Source organism: Lynx rufus, unplaced genomic scaffold (genome assembly GCF_022079265.1).
Source record: "Lynx rufus isolate CCGP_SWC_20201006 ecotype Redwood Valley unplaced genomic scaffold, mLynRuf1.p SCAF_3, whole genome shotgun sequence".
NCBI lineage: Eukaryota > Metazoa > Chordata > Mammalia > Carnivora > Felidae > Lynx > Lynx rufus.
The window spans coordinates 70,075-82,210 of record NW_025814845.1 but is presented as its reverse complement, the minus strand read 5'-3'; the positions used below and the strand labels follow the sequence as shown (position 1 = coordinate 82,210).

At 66.1% G+C, this 12,136-nt stretch overlaps 1 protein-coding gene across 5 annotated transcripts in view; it reads left to right on the top strand.

The window, feature by feature from the left end:
* Window positions 1–6,013: 6,013 nt before the first annotated feature.
* SH3TC1 (SH3 domain and tetratricopeptide repeats 1) overlaps window positions 6,014–12,136 on the top strand; it is a 32,794-nt gene continuing 26,671 nt past the window's right edge. Inside the window, exons 1-5 of one of the 5 annotated variants that reach the window (XM_047091114.1) lie at window positions 6,015–6,187; window positions 6,644–6,733; window positions 7,066–7,782; window positions 7,931–8,381; window positions 11,681–11,902. In XM_047091114.1, the coding sequence (XP_046947070.1) occupies window positions 11,713–11,902 (190 nt within the window). In that variant the 5' untranslated portion in view covers window positions 6,015–6,187; window positions 6,644–6,733; window positions 7,066–7,782; window positions 7,931–8,381; window positions 11,681–11,712. Of the gene's footprint in view, window positions 6,188–6,643; window positions 6,734–7,065; window positions 8,382–11,680; window positions 11,903–12,136 lie in introns of all 5 variants that reach the window. The other 4 variants (XM_047091117.1, XM_047091113.1, XM_047091115.1 and 1 more) reach the window with 4 other exon arrangements.

Sequence of the window (12,136 nt, the reverse complement as noted above, 5' to 3'; positions counted from 1 at the left end):
TAACTGTGTTTGCAGGTACAGCCACGACCAGGGGTTGGAGGGGGCAGGACGCAGCTCCATGTACTCTCCCCTGTGGCAGCTCCAAGCCTGTGCCCCGTCCCCGGCGCCAGGACTGGCCCCCACCCCGCGCCGCTTGAACCTTTGTACATCCCAATCCCAGGGCGGCAGGGAACGCCTGTGGGCTGGCTGCCTCCTGCCTCGGGTGGGGGGGGGAGGAATCCTGAGATGCTTTTCCACGTGTGCCCACCCCACCCATTCTCCAGAGCAGGGCCCACTCTGAGGGCCGGATCCAACCCCTGTTTTGTATACAAGGTCTCACCTGCACAAGGTGCACCTGTTGTGGACCATTTGCGTGAACGCCGCCTACCGCCTACGTGGCATCCTCTGTTTCACGCTCCCCTGGCCTGGACCCGCCTGATGAGAACGCGTTGTCGCCTCCGCTCTAGAACTGCCTGTGTGGCCTCAGCGGGTCTTGTTTTCTACCGCCCAGGGCGGCTGGAGAGACCCGGAGCCCAGGGAGTAGGGAGAAGTCGCGCACCCTACCCTACCGCCCCTGGGGGCCTCTGCATTCCTGAGATTCACCGTTCTGACCGGCTGTGGATTAACCCTGGGGGCAAGAGCGTGACCTGGCCTCTCCAGCTTCCATAACGCCGCAGAGCTACGTGTCTGGATACGGGTTGTCTAGGTGGAGGCTGGGTTTAAGGGCTCTTCTGTCTGGCCCTGGCCCCGGGAAGACCTCTGCAACACCCCCTCTTGGCCTCGTCTTGAAAGACCCAGCCCAGAGGCCTCCACTTCCAACAAGTCTTCCTTGATTCTCTCCTCCTCTCCTTTCCGTCCCAGGCTTCCCTTTGCCCCTGTAAGGACCGTGCTACTTTGTCCCCGTCTCTTTCCAGGTCTGTCTCCCCAGTTTGCCTGTGGGACCTGATGGCCGAGAGCCTGGAAGGCAGAGCGGAGATGGGAGGGCCAAGATCGTTGATGGGGGTGGGGGGCGGGTAGCGTCGAACCCCAGAGAGCAGAGCTATCTCAAGATGGAGTAGGGGATCTAGCAAGACGCTGGGCCACGGGCAAGGGAGGGTGTCCCGGGGAGCCCAGCTGGGCCGGGGGAGGCCTGGGTCGCAGTCCCAGAGAACTGGAAATACCTTAGGAGGACGTGACGAAATTCAGAATCGCCTTTTATCTTCACTTGACCACAGCTGTTGCTATCTGCCCCAAGAGCTAAACAATAAGAAATAAGCGAAGGGTGAAAGGCAGGGCCCCCTCAGCCCCTGGCGTCCCAGCTCTGGATTGCAGCCCGGGGTTCCATCCCCCCTGAGCAGGGGTGAGTCAGCGCCCCGGGTTCGGCAGGAGCTGCCTAAGGGCTCGGAGGAAAGAAATCTCTGCCTGTATCACAAGGTGGGGTCCAGGGTGGAGTTAGGCGGATTTAGGGCGGGAGAGGGGCCGCCAGGAACCCTGGGAGAGCATCCTGGAAGTTACAGCCGCTGGGCTGGGCTGGGCTGGGCTGGGCTGGGGGCTTGTAGGTGCAGCTGGTCCCCTGGGTGGTGCAGACTTTCCCAAGGGAAGGACACATAACCGGTTTGGGTACTTCCCAGGGCCACCTGGGACAGCCTCCATCTGGAAGGAAGCCTTAGACTGTCTTCCCTGCAAAGGACACTGGGGAGACAGGGACCGAGTGACAGCGTGTGGTCGAGGGACGTAGAGTGCCAGGCTCCGTGTGCTTCAGCATAACCGTCCACATGACCCCTCGGGGAGGCCCTGCCCGTGCGGCTCCTTCCCCTGTCCCCTCTCTGAGCCTCCGTGTCCTCCCGACACGGGCCGCACAGAGGACACAGGCCAGGCCAGCCTCCCACCCTGAGCGTGGGCTGTGGTGTGTCAGGCCCCGGCCTTCCGCGGACACGCGTGCTCTCCCGGGTGCGGGGAGTCGTGCCCACGGCTTCCACACTGGCTAGAACACGTGTCTCTTCGTCCCGAGCGGCAAAATGCGGGACACGAGCCATCCCGCTTCCCAAACGTGCTCGCCCCTCTGTCGGGGAAAGCGCCGCCCTCACGGTTTGCTTTGCTTTCCACCCAGGACCCTCATACCTGCACGAGGGCTTCCTGGAGGAGGGGAAAGGCGGGCCCCAGAGGCAGGTGCTCGGAAAAGCCCTACGGACACCGGAGTCTGTGGCCAGCTGGGCAGCTTCCAGACGTGCCCCCCCGGCACCTTACGATTCAGCGAGACATCGGCCGGTCCCTGTGACGTGAAAAGGGGCAGAATCGCCGTCCGAGAGAATTAAAATCAGACTGTGGTGCTCGAAGCATGGGGTCTGATGACTTGGCAAACGCCGGCCTCGGACCGGACTTGCTCTCCGGGTTCCTGGGAGTCAGGGCATCCGCCCCGGTGCTGGGTGGACCTGAGACCCCGGCTGGCGCCACTGCCTGCGGGCCCCGCGACCCTGGGCGGGAGCCGCCTCTGCGTCCAGCGCGTGGCGGTAACACTCACACCAGGAGGGCTCTAACCCACGCATCTAGCATCTTCTTGGCAAGTGTGATGGGATTTATTACCGCAGCCTTGTTAGGCACCAGAGCCGTTGAGGCGTGTGTGGGTGGGGGGAGGGCACTTAGAGACCTCCACGTGGGACTCCACCTTCTGCAAGGGGGGCATCGAGACCCCGGGAGTGCCAGGCTCTCCCAGAGGGACTCACAGCCTGGGCAGTGTGGGCCGGCCGCATACCCAGCCTCCACGAGGGACCCTTGTTTGCAAAGTCCCCTGACCTAGAAAGCTCGTGTTCTTCCTCTGGAGGGTTCCTGGGGTGCACTTGCGGAATTGGGGTGCACTCCGGAGTTGGGGGTGCACGGTGCGGAATCCGGCACCCCTGTGCTTAGGGCTGCATTCTCTGGGGTCGGTGCGATCAGCAGAGTCCGGGTGCGCCGTGCAAAGTCGAGACACCGGATTGGGGTGTGCCGTGGGGAATTGGGGTGCATCCTGTGGAGTCTGAGTGCTCTGCAGCGCGGACGAACGCTGGGCACGCTCGGGGAGGCCCTGGGAAACCCCCGCCCCCGGCCTTGGACCAAGAGCGTAGCTGCGGAGACAAACAGGATGCGGGGTCTCGGGCCGCCGCAGGGGACAATGGCCAGGAGAGGAAGTGTGTCCAGACCCTGTTATGGATGTGGAGCCCATCTGAGACCTCGTTCAGCACAATTTCCAGAAAAACAAAGGGAGAAGAGGCCAAGCATCTGGTGTCGTGCGCACGGTGGGGTTCTGGAGCGCAGGCTGGAGAGCCGGGGGTCGCACCTCACGGGCTCGGGGCGGAGGCTGAGAGGAGCAGGGGGATGCGTGGAGGGCACGCAGGGGGCGGAGAGGGAGGTCTCCGTGCTGGTGCCCAGGAGCAGCCCCCGGGGTCCCCCGGGCCGTGGCACAGGCCAACTCCGGGCTGCGAGGGGCATAACGAGGGGCGGGCAGCCAAGAGCTCTCGTTTGCCTGGAGAGCTCTGCCCCTGGTGCCCGTGGGCCTCGGCCACCGGAGAGCCTGGACACGGGCATTTGTAAAATGAACAGACATTTACGTGCAGCTGTAGCAATGGTCTGCACTTGGTCTGTTAGAGCAATTCCTGCGTCTAGTTTCATCCTCATGATGACCGAGACTAAGACCGCAGAGTAGCATCTGACCCCATCTGGGGCTTCCGTGAGAATCCAAAACGCCAAGGTCGTGTGGCCAGCGCGGCAGAGCTGACCTTCAAGGTGCTGTCCACAGATGCAGGTGCCCACCTCCTACCCCTTGTGGTAGGAGCTCTCCCCTCCGGTGAGAAGGCCGGAGGGGTGACAGGGGGGCCCAGGGGTGCTGTGGGCCCATCCATGGGCATCCGCAGGTGGCCAGCTGCCCTGCAAAGGGGGCTGGGGCCCCTGTGTCCGGATGGGGGAGGCAGGCCCGCCCCGGAGAGTGGCCGCAGGGGAGGAGCACCCATCCTGCAGAGGGGGGGCAAGGAGAATCCAACTTCCAATGCGCAGTGGGTCCTTCACACGGACGAGGGCATCACCGGTCCCCAGGGCTGTGAGGGCAGAGGCACAGGGCGCTGGGCAGGCCCCGCTGGGCTGGGCAGTTTGGAAGCAGGGCTGGAGTGGATGGAGGAGGGTGGGGAGACGGAGAGGCAGGTGTCTGCGAGGAAGGAGCAGTGAGGACTCTCGCCCCGGAGGAGCCTCAGGACAGGGCACCCGGACCTTGTTCAGGCCTCCCAGAGATGGGCAGGAGGACGCGCCCCTGAAGGACGACGGGTGGCTGAGGCGTGACCAGAGGGCGGCGCTGTGGCCAGGCAGGCGGGTGTGAGCGTTCACCAGCTGCCCTGTCCTGAGCCTGCTCCCCACTCCCACGGGTGTTTAGGGGTCCTGGGCGGGATGGTGACCCACGGGAACCTCAGAACACCACCTGGCGGAAGAGAAGAGGAGACGTGCAGGGGTGGCCACGTGCTGCTGGGGGAGCCCGAGCGACGTGGCCGGGAGCCCAGGAGCACCCGGGGCCCCGGGAGCTGGAAGAGGCGGGAAGGAGCCTCGGGAGGGGGCGCAGGCCCGCCCAGGCCTGATTTAGACTTCTGGCCTCCAGACGGGGAAGGACCGAGGCACCCGGTCTGTGGAGCTCTGTCACGGCAGCCCCAGGACACTGGCAGTGTGACCCTCACAGCTGTCCCTCCAGGGAGACAAGGCCACACCTCCCAGAGGGAAGGAGTTGCCCGAGGAAGCAGCTGTACCCCCTGCTCCGGCCCCTGGGACCCACAGAGGAGCGTCAGATCTGCCCGCGGCCAAGGAGACTGTGAAAACGCCTCCCCCTGACCCTTGGCTCCCGCTGTGGGGTCTCTGTGCAGCGGGCGGGGTGGCCGGGCTGGGCGTGTGCCGGGCATGGCTGTGCCCGTGACCTGCTGGAGCCCCCAGAGGGAGCCCCTCGCCCGCTCTCGGCCTCAGTGGCCGGCTCCACCCAGTGAGGCACTTGGGCTCTGGCCCCGCAGGGAGGGAGGGGAATTGGTAACTTTTGGTGGCTGTGGGTGACACCAGGAGCTGGTGAGAGGAAGGACAGGTGGGCAGGAGGGTGAGGACCGTTGTCCCCAGGTGACTAACGTCTGGAGATGTGTGTGGCCGTCACAGCTGGGCTGTGGGTGGTACGGGCATCTTGCTGGCCGGGCCGGGGTGCTGCTGAAATCCCACGTCTACACAGCAGCCACTCCCCACGGCAAAGGGTGATCGTCCCAAGTGTCAGCAGTGCGGCCCTTAGAAACCCTGGCCTCGGGGCTTTGGCATCTGTCAGACCCGTTCTGGGCTCTTCTAATCGTCACTGGCCTTGGGCATATCACGTGACCTCCCTGAGCCTCAGTTTCACTGTGCGTGAAACAGTCACATTTCTACTGAATTGGAGATTTTTTCCTGGTCTGATCCAGGCCGGTGTGAAAGCCTGGCCCGTCTGAGCACAGGACAGGGGAGAAGGTGGCTTTCCTGCCGTGATTCTTGGGGCCCGGCTGGGGCCGGCGACTGGAGCCGTGCCCCTGCCTCAGTGAGCGCACGGGAGGACGGGGCTGCGGGCTGACCCCAGTTCATTCCCTGCCTAGCTCCCCCCTACCCCTGGTGAGCGGAGCCCAGGTCCCCAGGTGGGGCCCAGAGCCGGTGGGAAGTCAGGGAGCAAGGAGAATTGTGGTCCGACCCCGATCTGTCCCTGGCGAGCCAATGGGCTGGGGTAGCACCTGGCAGAGGGACGGGGCTGCACGTGTGTCCGTGCGTGTGTGTCCGTGTGGGGCAAGTGGAAGAGGAACAGAGCAGGGCTGAGGTTTGGCGGGGCCGCTCGGCCAGTGGCTGGTGCACTTCCCCAAGCCCGGGGCCCAGGCTGGAACCTGGGTGGTTCCCCGGCTCTCACAGCCTGGGGGCTGGGCGGTGGGCAGGCGGCCGGGCCTGGAGCTGGTCCAGGGAGGAGCTAATGATCAACGCCAGGCGCGCTGGGCCAACCTCTCGCCACCGGCCCGGGGCGCAGGGAGGAAGTGTGGCAGGAAGCAGGGGGTGGTGGCAGCCGCGGTGCGGACAGCTGGGCTGTGGGCGGTCGGCCGGCCCGGCTGCCGGGACAGCCCGCGGGGCCAGCCAGCGAGGGGCCGGGAGCCACCACCGGGTGCCTGCGGTCCTGCCGCCCACCCCCCCGCCCCCGACCGGGCGGTGAGCGTCGTCTGAGCAGCGGGAGCAGGTATGGGGGGCGCTGGGCCGGGCGGGGCAGGTGTTGGCCCCGGAGCCGGGTCTTGCCGCGCACGGTGGGGTCTAAGAACAGCCTCTCAACTTTGGATTTCTCGAAGCCTTTTCTGCTGTGTTGGGACCGTGGGAGCAGAGCTGTGGCCTGGGGAGCCCGGAGGTCTGGGTCCCGGCTAGTAGACGGCAGCCGGAACTCTGGAACGCTGGCCCAGCCTGGCTTCTGTGAGCTCGCTTGACCCCACTCCGTGCGGGCGCTCAGCTGGCCTGTCCCCCGGCTGAGCACGCGGCCTGCGATAAGGGATTCCGGGTCTCGGGGATCTCGTCCCCCGCCCTGGAACGGTGCCACCTCGGGCACACACCACAGGGGACGCCCCAAGACAGCCCAGGGTGGCTCTGCAGCGGTGGCCTGGCCACTCCGAGGTCACCAACCCTGGGCCTCTTTCCCGCCAACTAGATGGGGCGAGTGCCCGGACCAGGGGCACCCACCAGACGGTCGTGGGGGAGGACACGGGCCCAGGATTTCCAACGCCAGGTCCTGCCCTGGGTACGTGCTCCCAGCACACCAACTGAGACCCTCTCCCGGCTTCCAGTGACCCCTCCAGGCGCCCCAGGACCCCCAGCTCTGTGGCTGAACTCCTGGCGGGAGGCGGGGTGGGGGCCCGAGACAGGTGCTGCACTCGGCTCCTCTGGGTTCGAATCCCATGTGTGCTCCCCTCCCCCCCCCGCCCCGGCCCCGGGGCCGGGTCCCTGGCTGTAAGCCTCAGGTTGGCCACCTGTGAAAAGGGCACAGTGGCAGCCCCCTCCCCCCGCTCCCTGGGTCATCACGAAGATTAAACGGCCGTGCTTGGTTAGCACTTGGGGGTGCTGTCTGTTCAGAACGTCAACACCGCTGTCAGTGACCACGACGCATCCCGTATGGGCCGTTCTGACTTGACTCTCACAAAATCCCATGACGTGGGTGAGCTCCACCCTGCCTCCGGCAGAGAAAGCAGGCGCGGGGGTCACAGGTGAATTAGTTCCCCGGGGCTGTCGCGACACAGCCCCACACGCGGCGGCCGGCGATGAGACCTGACTCTCTCGTGGTCCAGTGCCCCAAAGTCCAAACTCAAGGTGTCTCCAGGGTCCGGCTCCCTCCAGGGGCTCCAGGGGAGGGAACTTCCCGCCTCTTCCTGGGACTCCAGGCGCTCCTGGGCGGTGGGCCGCATCCTCCGTCTGTCCTCTGTGGTCACATGGCCCCCACCCCGTGTCTGTCTGTCTGTGTCCCTCCTCTTCTTATAAGATGCCTTCTGAGGTTCCCTGGTGGGTACGAATCTGGGGGACACTGGTCGCCCCAGTCCCGGGGTGACCAGACAGCTGTGAAGAGATGCTTCTTGGAGCTTGGACAAGGTCTGCGTGGGCCCACAAGGTATTTGTTCAGTACGAGCCCAGTGAATGCTCCGACCAGACCTCCCTGAACGTATTCCGGGCTGGAAGGGTACGATCTCGCCCTCTGCTAAACCCACACTTGTTAAGTGCCAGCTGCCACCCTGGAGTACCATCTGTTCACTGCGTCGACGTCCCCGTGAGGCGCGAGTTTTCGTTCTCACCCTCCAGGTGGGCTGAGGGGGGCACGCAGGCTTTCCCGGCCCATCGACCCCACGTGTCTGTGCTCTGGGGCCACACTCCCCCCTCCTGGGCTGGGCGCTGGCCAGGGCCTGGGGGCTGCTGCGGACCCAGCAGGTGCCCCCTGGGTTTGTCCCAGATACACCGAACAGAGAGGGAAAGGCCGGAAGGGAGAGTCTGCCGTTGATGGTGACCAGCGAGCAGCCCCCAGGACCGCAGGTCAGCGGCCCCGGCAGTGTGGGAGCCGCGTCTACGGCAGGAGGCCAGGCAAGGCCATTATAGGAACCAGCGGGGAGGGAACTCTGGGCAGAGATTGGGCTCACTTCCTCATCTCCGGCCGCGACTAGGAACCCCGGGCTGAGGCCTGTCACTGGGGGCCCCGCCTGCTCGGGCACATCCATCACTGAGCAGGGGGGAGGGTCCGTGAGCCCAGGAAGCCTCCCCTTTCCTCAGGAAGCTGTCCCTGAGGCTGCCGGGAGCCCAGACGATGGCCCGGACGCACACACGGACGGGCGAGTCCTGACCCGCGGGCAGAGGCGGGCAGAACGAAAGGCTGACATCCGGCTGCCGGGGCCCCTCCTGTACCCAAGGTGGGGACGCGGACCTGTCCCCTGAAGGGTGACGTGGCCGGCGGGGTGGGAGGCCTGGGCCCCTGCGTGGGCTTCGCAATGGAAGGGCAGAAGGACGGCGGACTGACCTCAAAGCCCCTTGAGCGCCCCGGTCCTGACATCCACCTGTGGCGGGCAGCGGTGCGGGAGCAGGTGTGGGGAGCAGAGTTGGTGAGGCGAGAAGGGAAAGAATCAACTGGGGCTTGGACGTGGCTGGGGGCTGGGGCGGGTGGCCGGCACGCGGAGCCATATCCAGGAAGATGCGGAGGGGGCCTCGTGCTTTATGAGGAGGGAGACGGCGCGGGGAGCAGGGGGTGCAGGCACCAGGGCCTGAGTGACGAGGCTGTGTGGAGACGGCCCTGGGTGACTGCAGACCCCAGCGGGCTTCTTCCCCTGGGCCCTGGCAGCATCCCTGGAGAGGGGAGGGGCTGCGGGGCCTGGCCGTGTGCGGGGGGGTGGGGTGCTGGCCGCTCCCTGGGTCAGGTGCCTCCTGACCCCCCCAGGCTGTGCCCCTCAGATGGGAATCAGGTCCCGGTTGGAGGAGGGGCAGGGGCATGGCCTCTGTAAGCCTTGGGGGCCTTGGGCTGCTGGGGGAGTGTTGGTCCCTGTGGGGGGGGGGGGAGGGTCCCTGTTTCCCCGTAGTGAGGGGCTGTCTGGCAAGGCCACACGAGGGGCACCAGAAACCCGGGGAGCCCTGCCTCTGCAGCTATTGTGGCCGTTCCGACTTTTCCTTCTTTCCGCCTTCGTCGTTCGGATCGTAGAGGCAATCCTGGCTTGGAATGGGCTGAGAAGGCCCCGGCAGGAGTGGCTCTAGCATTTCGGGGAATGAAACGGAGGGTCCGCGGGGCGGTGGGCCGGGCAAAGCCCCTGGGGGCCGAGGCCCTCCCCACCCCCCGAGTCACCGTCCGGGAGCCTGTGGCGTGCGTGGCCACCGGCCGAGCTGCCACCGCTTACCCAGTGCCCCTGGGATGCCTGCTGGTGCCCAGCCCGTGGAGGACACGTGTGGCTGGACTGAGTGTGTCGGGGGCCGAGCAGGGGCTCCCACGGGAGCCCTGACCACTAATCCCCAAGGCCAGGAAGGAGGGCGGGCGGGGGCCTTACCGGTGACCCTGCTCGTCCTGTTCAGCTTGGGAGGAGCACAAGGCGGGAGGGGTCGGCCTGTCCCCTGGGGTCAGGGGGTGGGAGCCTGAGGTCTGGGCCCCCGCCCTCGCTCTCCACTCACCCAGCTGTTGGGACAGCAGGGCTGCAGCGACCTCAGACGTCTGGCCGTCTCTGGGGCTCTGCCCCACCGTGCCGTTGGCGACATGGACGGCCACCTGTCAGCCCCTCCACACGCGGTCCCCACCTCCCCCTGCTCCCCTCCTGACTGCCCGGCGCCCTTCCCCTCACCTCCAGCGTCAGGAGAGCTCTCTTTGCCCCGGAACCAGCCCTGGCACGTGCGGGTGGCTTTCTGGGAACCCCGCTCGCTCTCCAGTCCTCGGGTTTGGGGAGTCTGGAGGGAGGCGGGAACAGGGGCTTTGAACGGATGGGGTTCTGTAAAGAGTTGTGAAAATATTCCACACTGGGTCTAGTAAAGGTCCAGCTGCCCCTTTGTTTTTGGTGAAAATTTGAGGGGAGGAAATAAACCCGAGGCCCAGGGCGGCCCTGTCTCCACTCTCCTCAGTTCGTTCTGCACAAGTGCCAGAGGGAACTTTCCAAGGCACAGAACCAAACCCGCTACTCCGGGCTTTAAACGCTTCAGTGGCTCCTCAGCTTTCGTGGGGGTGCTCAACGCCTCTGGGGGCCTTCACCTCATCTGGGCTGCACCCCAGACCCACGGCGCCTCCCCGGCTGCCCCAGTGTGCGTCCTGCCTCCCGCCATGGGCAGCAGGTGCAGTGGGGAGACAGGGCCGGGCGCCGGTGGGGCTGTCCAGGCTGGGGGCTCCACGCTGCTGCCTCCGAGTTCTCTGTCCGCCGCCCGGGCCCTGCTCCCCAGCATCCGTCGGGAAGGGGGTGGGCCGGGAGGAAGCCACACTGGCATTGTTGTCCCCGGAGAGGGGGGCCGGGGGTGTTTTCCTGTCTCTGTGTGCTCTGTGCAGAGGGGATTCCCGCCGGCCTGTTCCGGCTTTGGCTTGAAATCCCATAGCTCATCATCAGGGATCAGGGAGGCCCGAAATAAGGGGGATTCCCTTAATTGTGCGTCCTAGCATTGTCTCAGCGGCCTCCATGTGAAACGTGACCGAGCAGGGCCATCCCTTGCCACCTGTGTCCCCAAGACCTGGCTGCACCCGGTCCCAATGGCCACAGCTGGGAGTCCTCCCCTCCCTTCCTCAGCCCTGGCCCTGCCACCACCCCCCCCCTTCCTTTGGAAAGGGGACTCTGTGTTGCCCTGTGTCCTGAGTGGTGACAGAGCTCCCACCCCAGGAGCACCGTGTGTCCATTTGTAACAGCCTCTCATCTCTGACCCCAGGCACGAGTGAAGCTTGATGACGGTTCCTGGTGGGGGGGCGGTGGGGGGAGGGAGGCTGGGAGGCCCAAGGGCGCCCGGAGTGGGGAGCAGTGGCCCGATCCGCCTCGGTTCTGCCTCGGCCACTTCCTCCTTCCCTGCCGTCCCCCACCTGCTTCCTTTCCTCCGCGGCGGCCCGGAACCTGGCCCATTTCCTGACCAGTGGGATGGGACCGCGTTCCAGTGGCCCCACGAGAGCCCAGGCCGAGCCCGCTGAGCCAGCTGGAGCCGAGGGGGTCGCTGTAAGGGGCAACGGGATCTCTTGGGAACTCACAGCGACACTGAGGCTTGTACGAGTCGGACCCGAGTGACTGCCTCTGGGGGAGTCCGTCTCAGCGCTAGCTGGACGGGACACGAGGGGGGACTCATCTCAAATGCAAGGTGCTGCGCGAGGACTTCTCTGCTCCCTGTTCCCACACATCCATCCAGCGCTTGCAGGGATGTTCGAGCACCAGGACGGGTCGGGCTCTGAGCTATTTCCTAGTGGCCCGTGGGCCGGCAAGAACGGGGCCCCGTCTGTCCACCTGCAGGCGAGGCCGGTGTTGGCCTCCTCACCGGGCAAACGCCGCACCCGTCTCGGGAAGAGCACGTGGCTGGGGGATTGGGGGTTCGGAGGGTCGTCCTAGCCGGGGAGGCAGTGACGCACAGACGGACAGACCTCTGAAAGGAAGCAGACACCCTCCAGGCAAAGCAGAGGCTTCTCTCCTGACCCCGGCCCCCGTGGCGGCCTCTCCGTGGGCACCCGTGTTCCCGGAGAGGCCTCAGCGCTGACCACCACCCTCTCCTCTCCCCACAGCGGCCAGCGGGCATGCGGAGCCCCCGGTGCTGATGGTGCCACCGCCCGTCATGGAGGGCCCAGGGGACGCGGCTGGCGAGGGGCCGGCCCCGATGGGGAGGGGGCCTGCGGGGCCCTCAGGAGGCAGTGGCCGCGGCCACGAGGTCCAGAGAGTGGCCGTGAGCTCGTCGGTCGCCTGGGAGCGCGTGGGGCCCGAGGAAGCCCAGGCTGTGGTCAGAGGTGGTGAGTACAGCTCGGACCGTCCTCCCTGTTGTCCAGCCGCCCGCGGACGGAGCCGTGTCTGTGGCCAGGGTGTGTGTCAAAACAGAGTCCCGTGCCCAGTGAGTGCCCTCTCACCCTGCGAGAGACGGGGGCCCAGCTAGTGTGTCTCCAGGGGCGCGTGTCCGCGATAGCCGAACTTGGCGTGGCGAAGGGGAAGGGGGCTGGGAAAGTTCTAGAACGGCTGCACCTCGATGA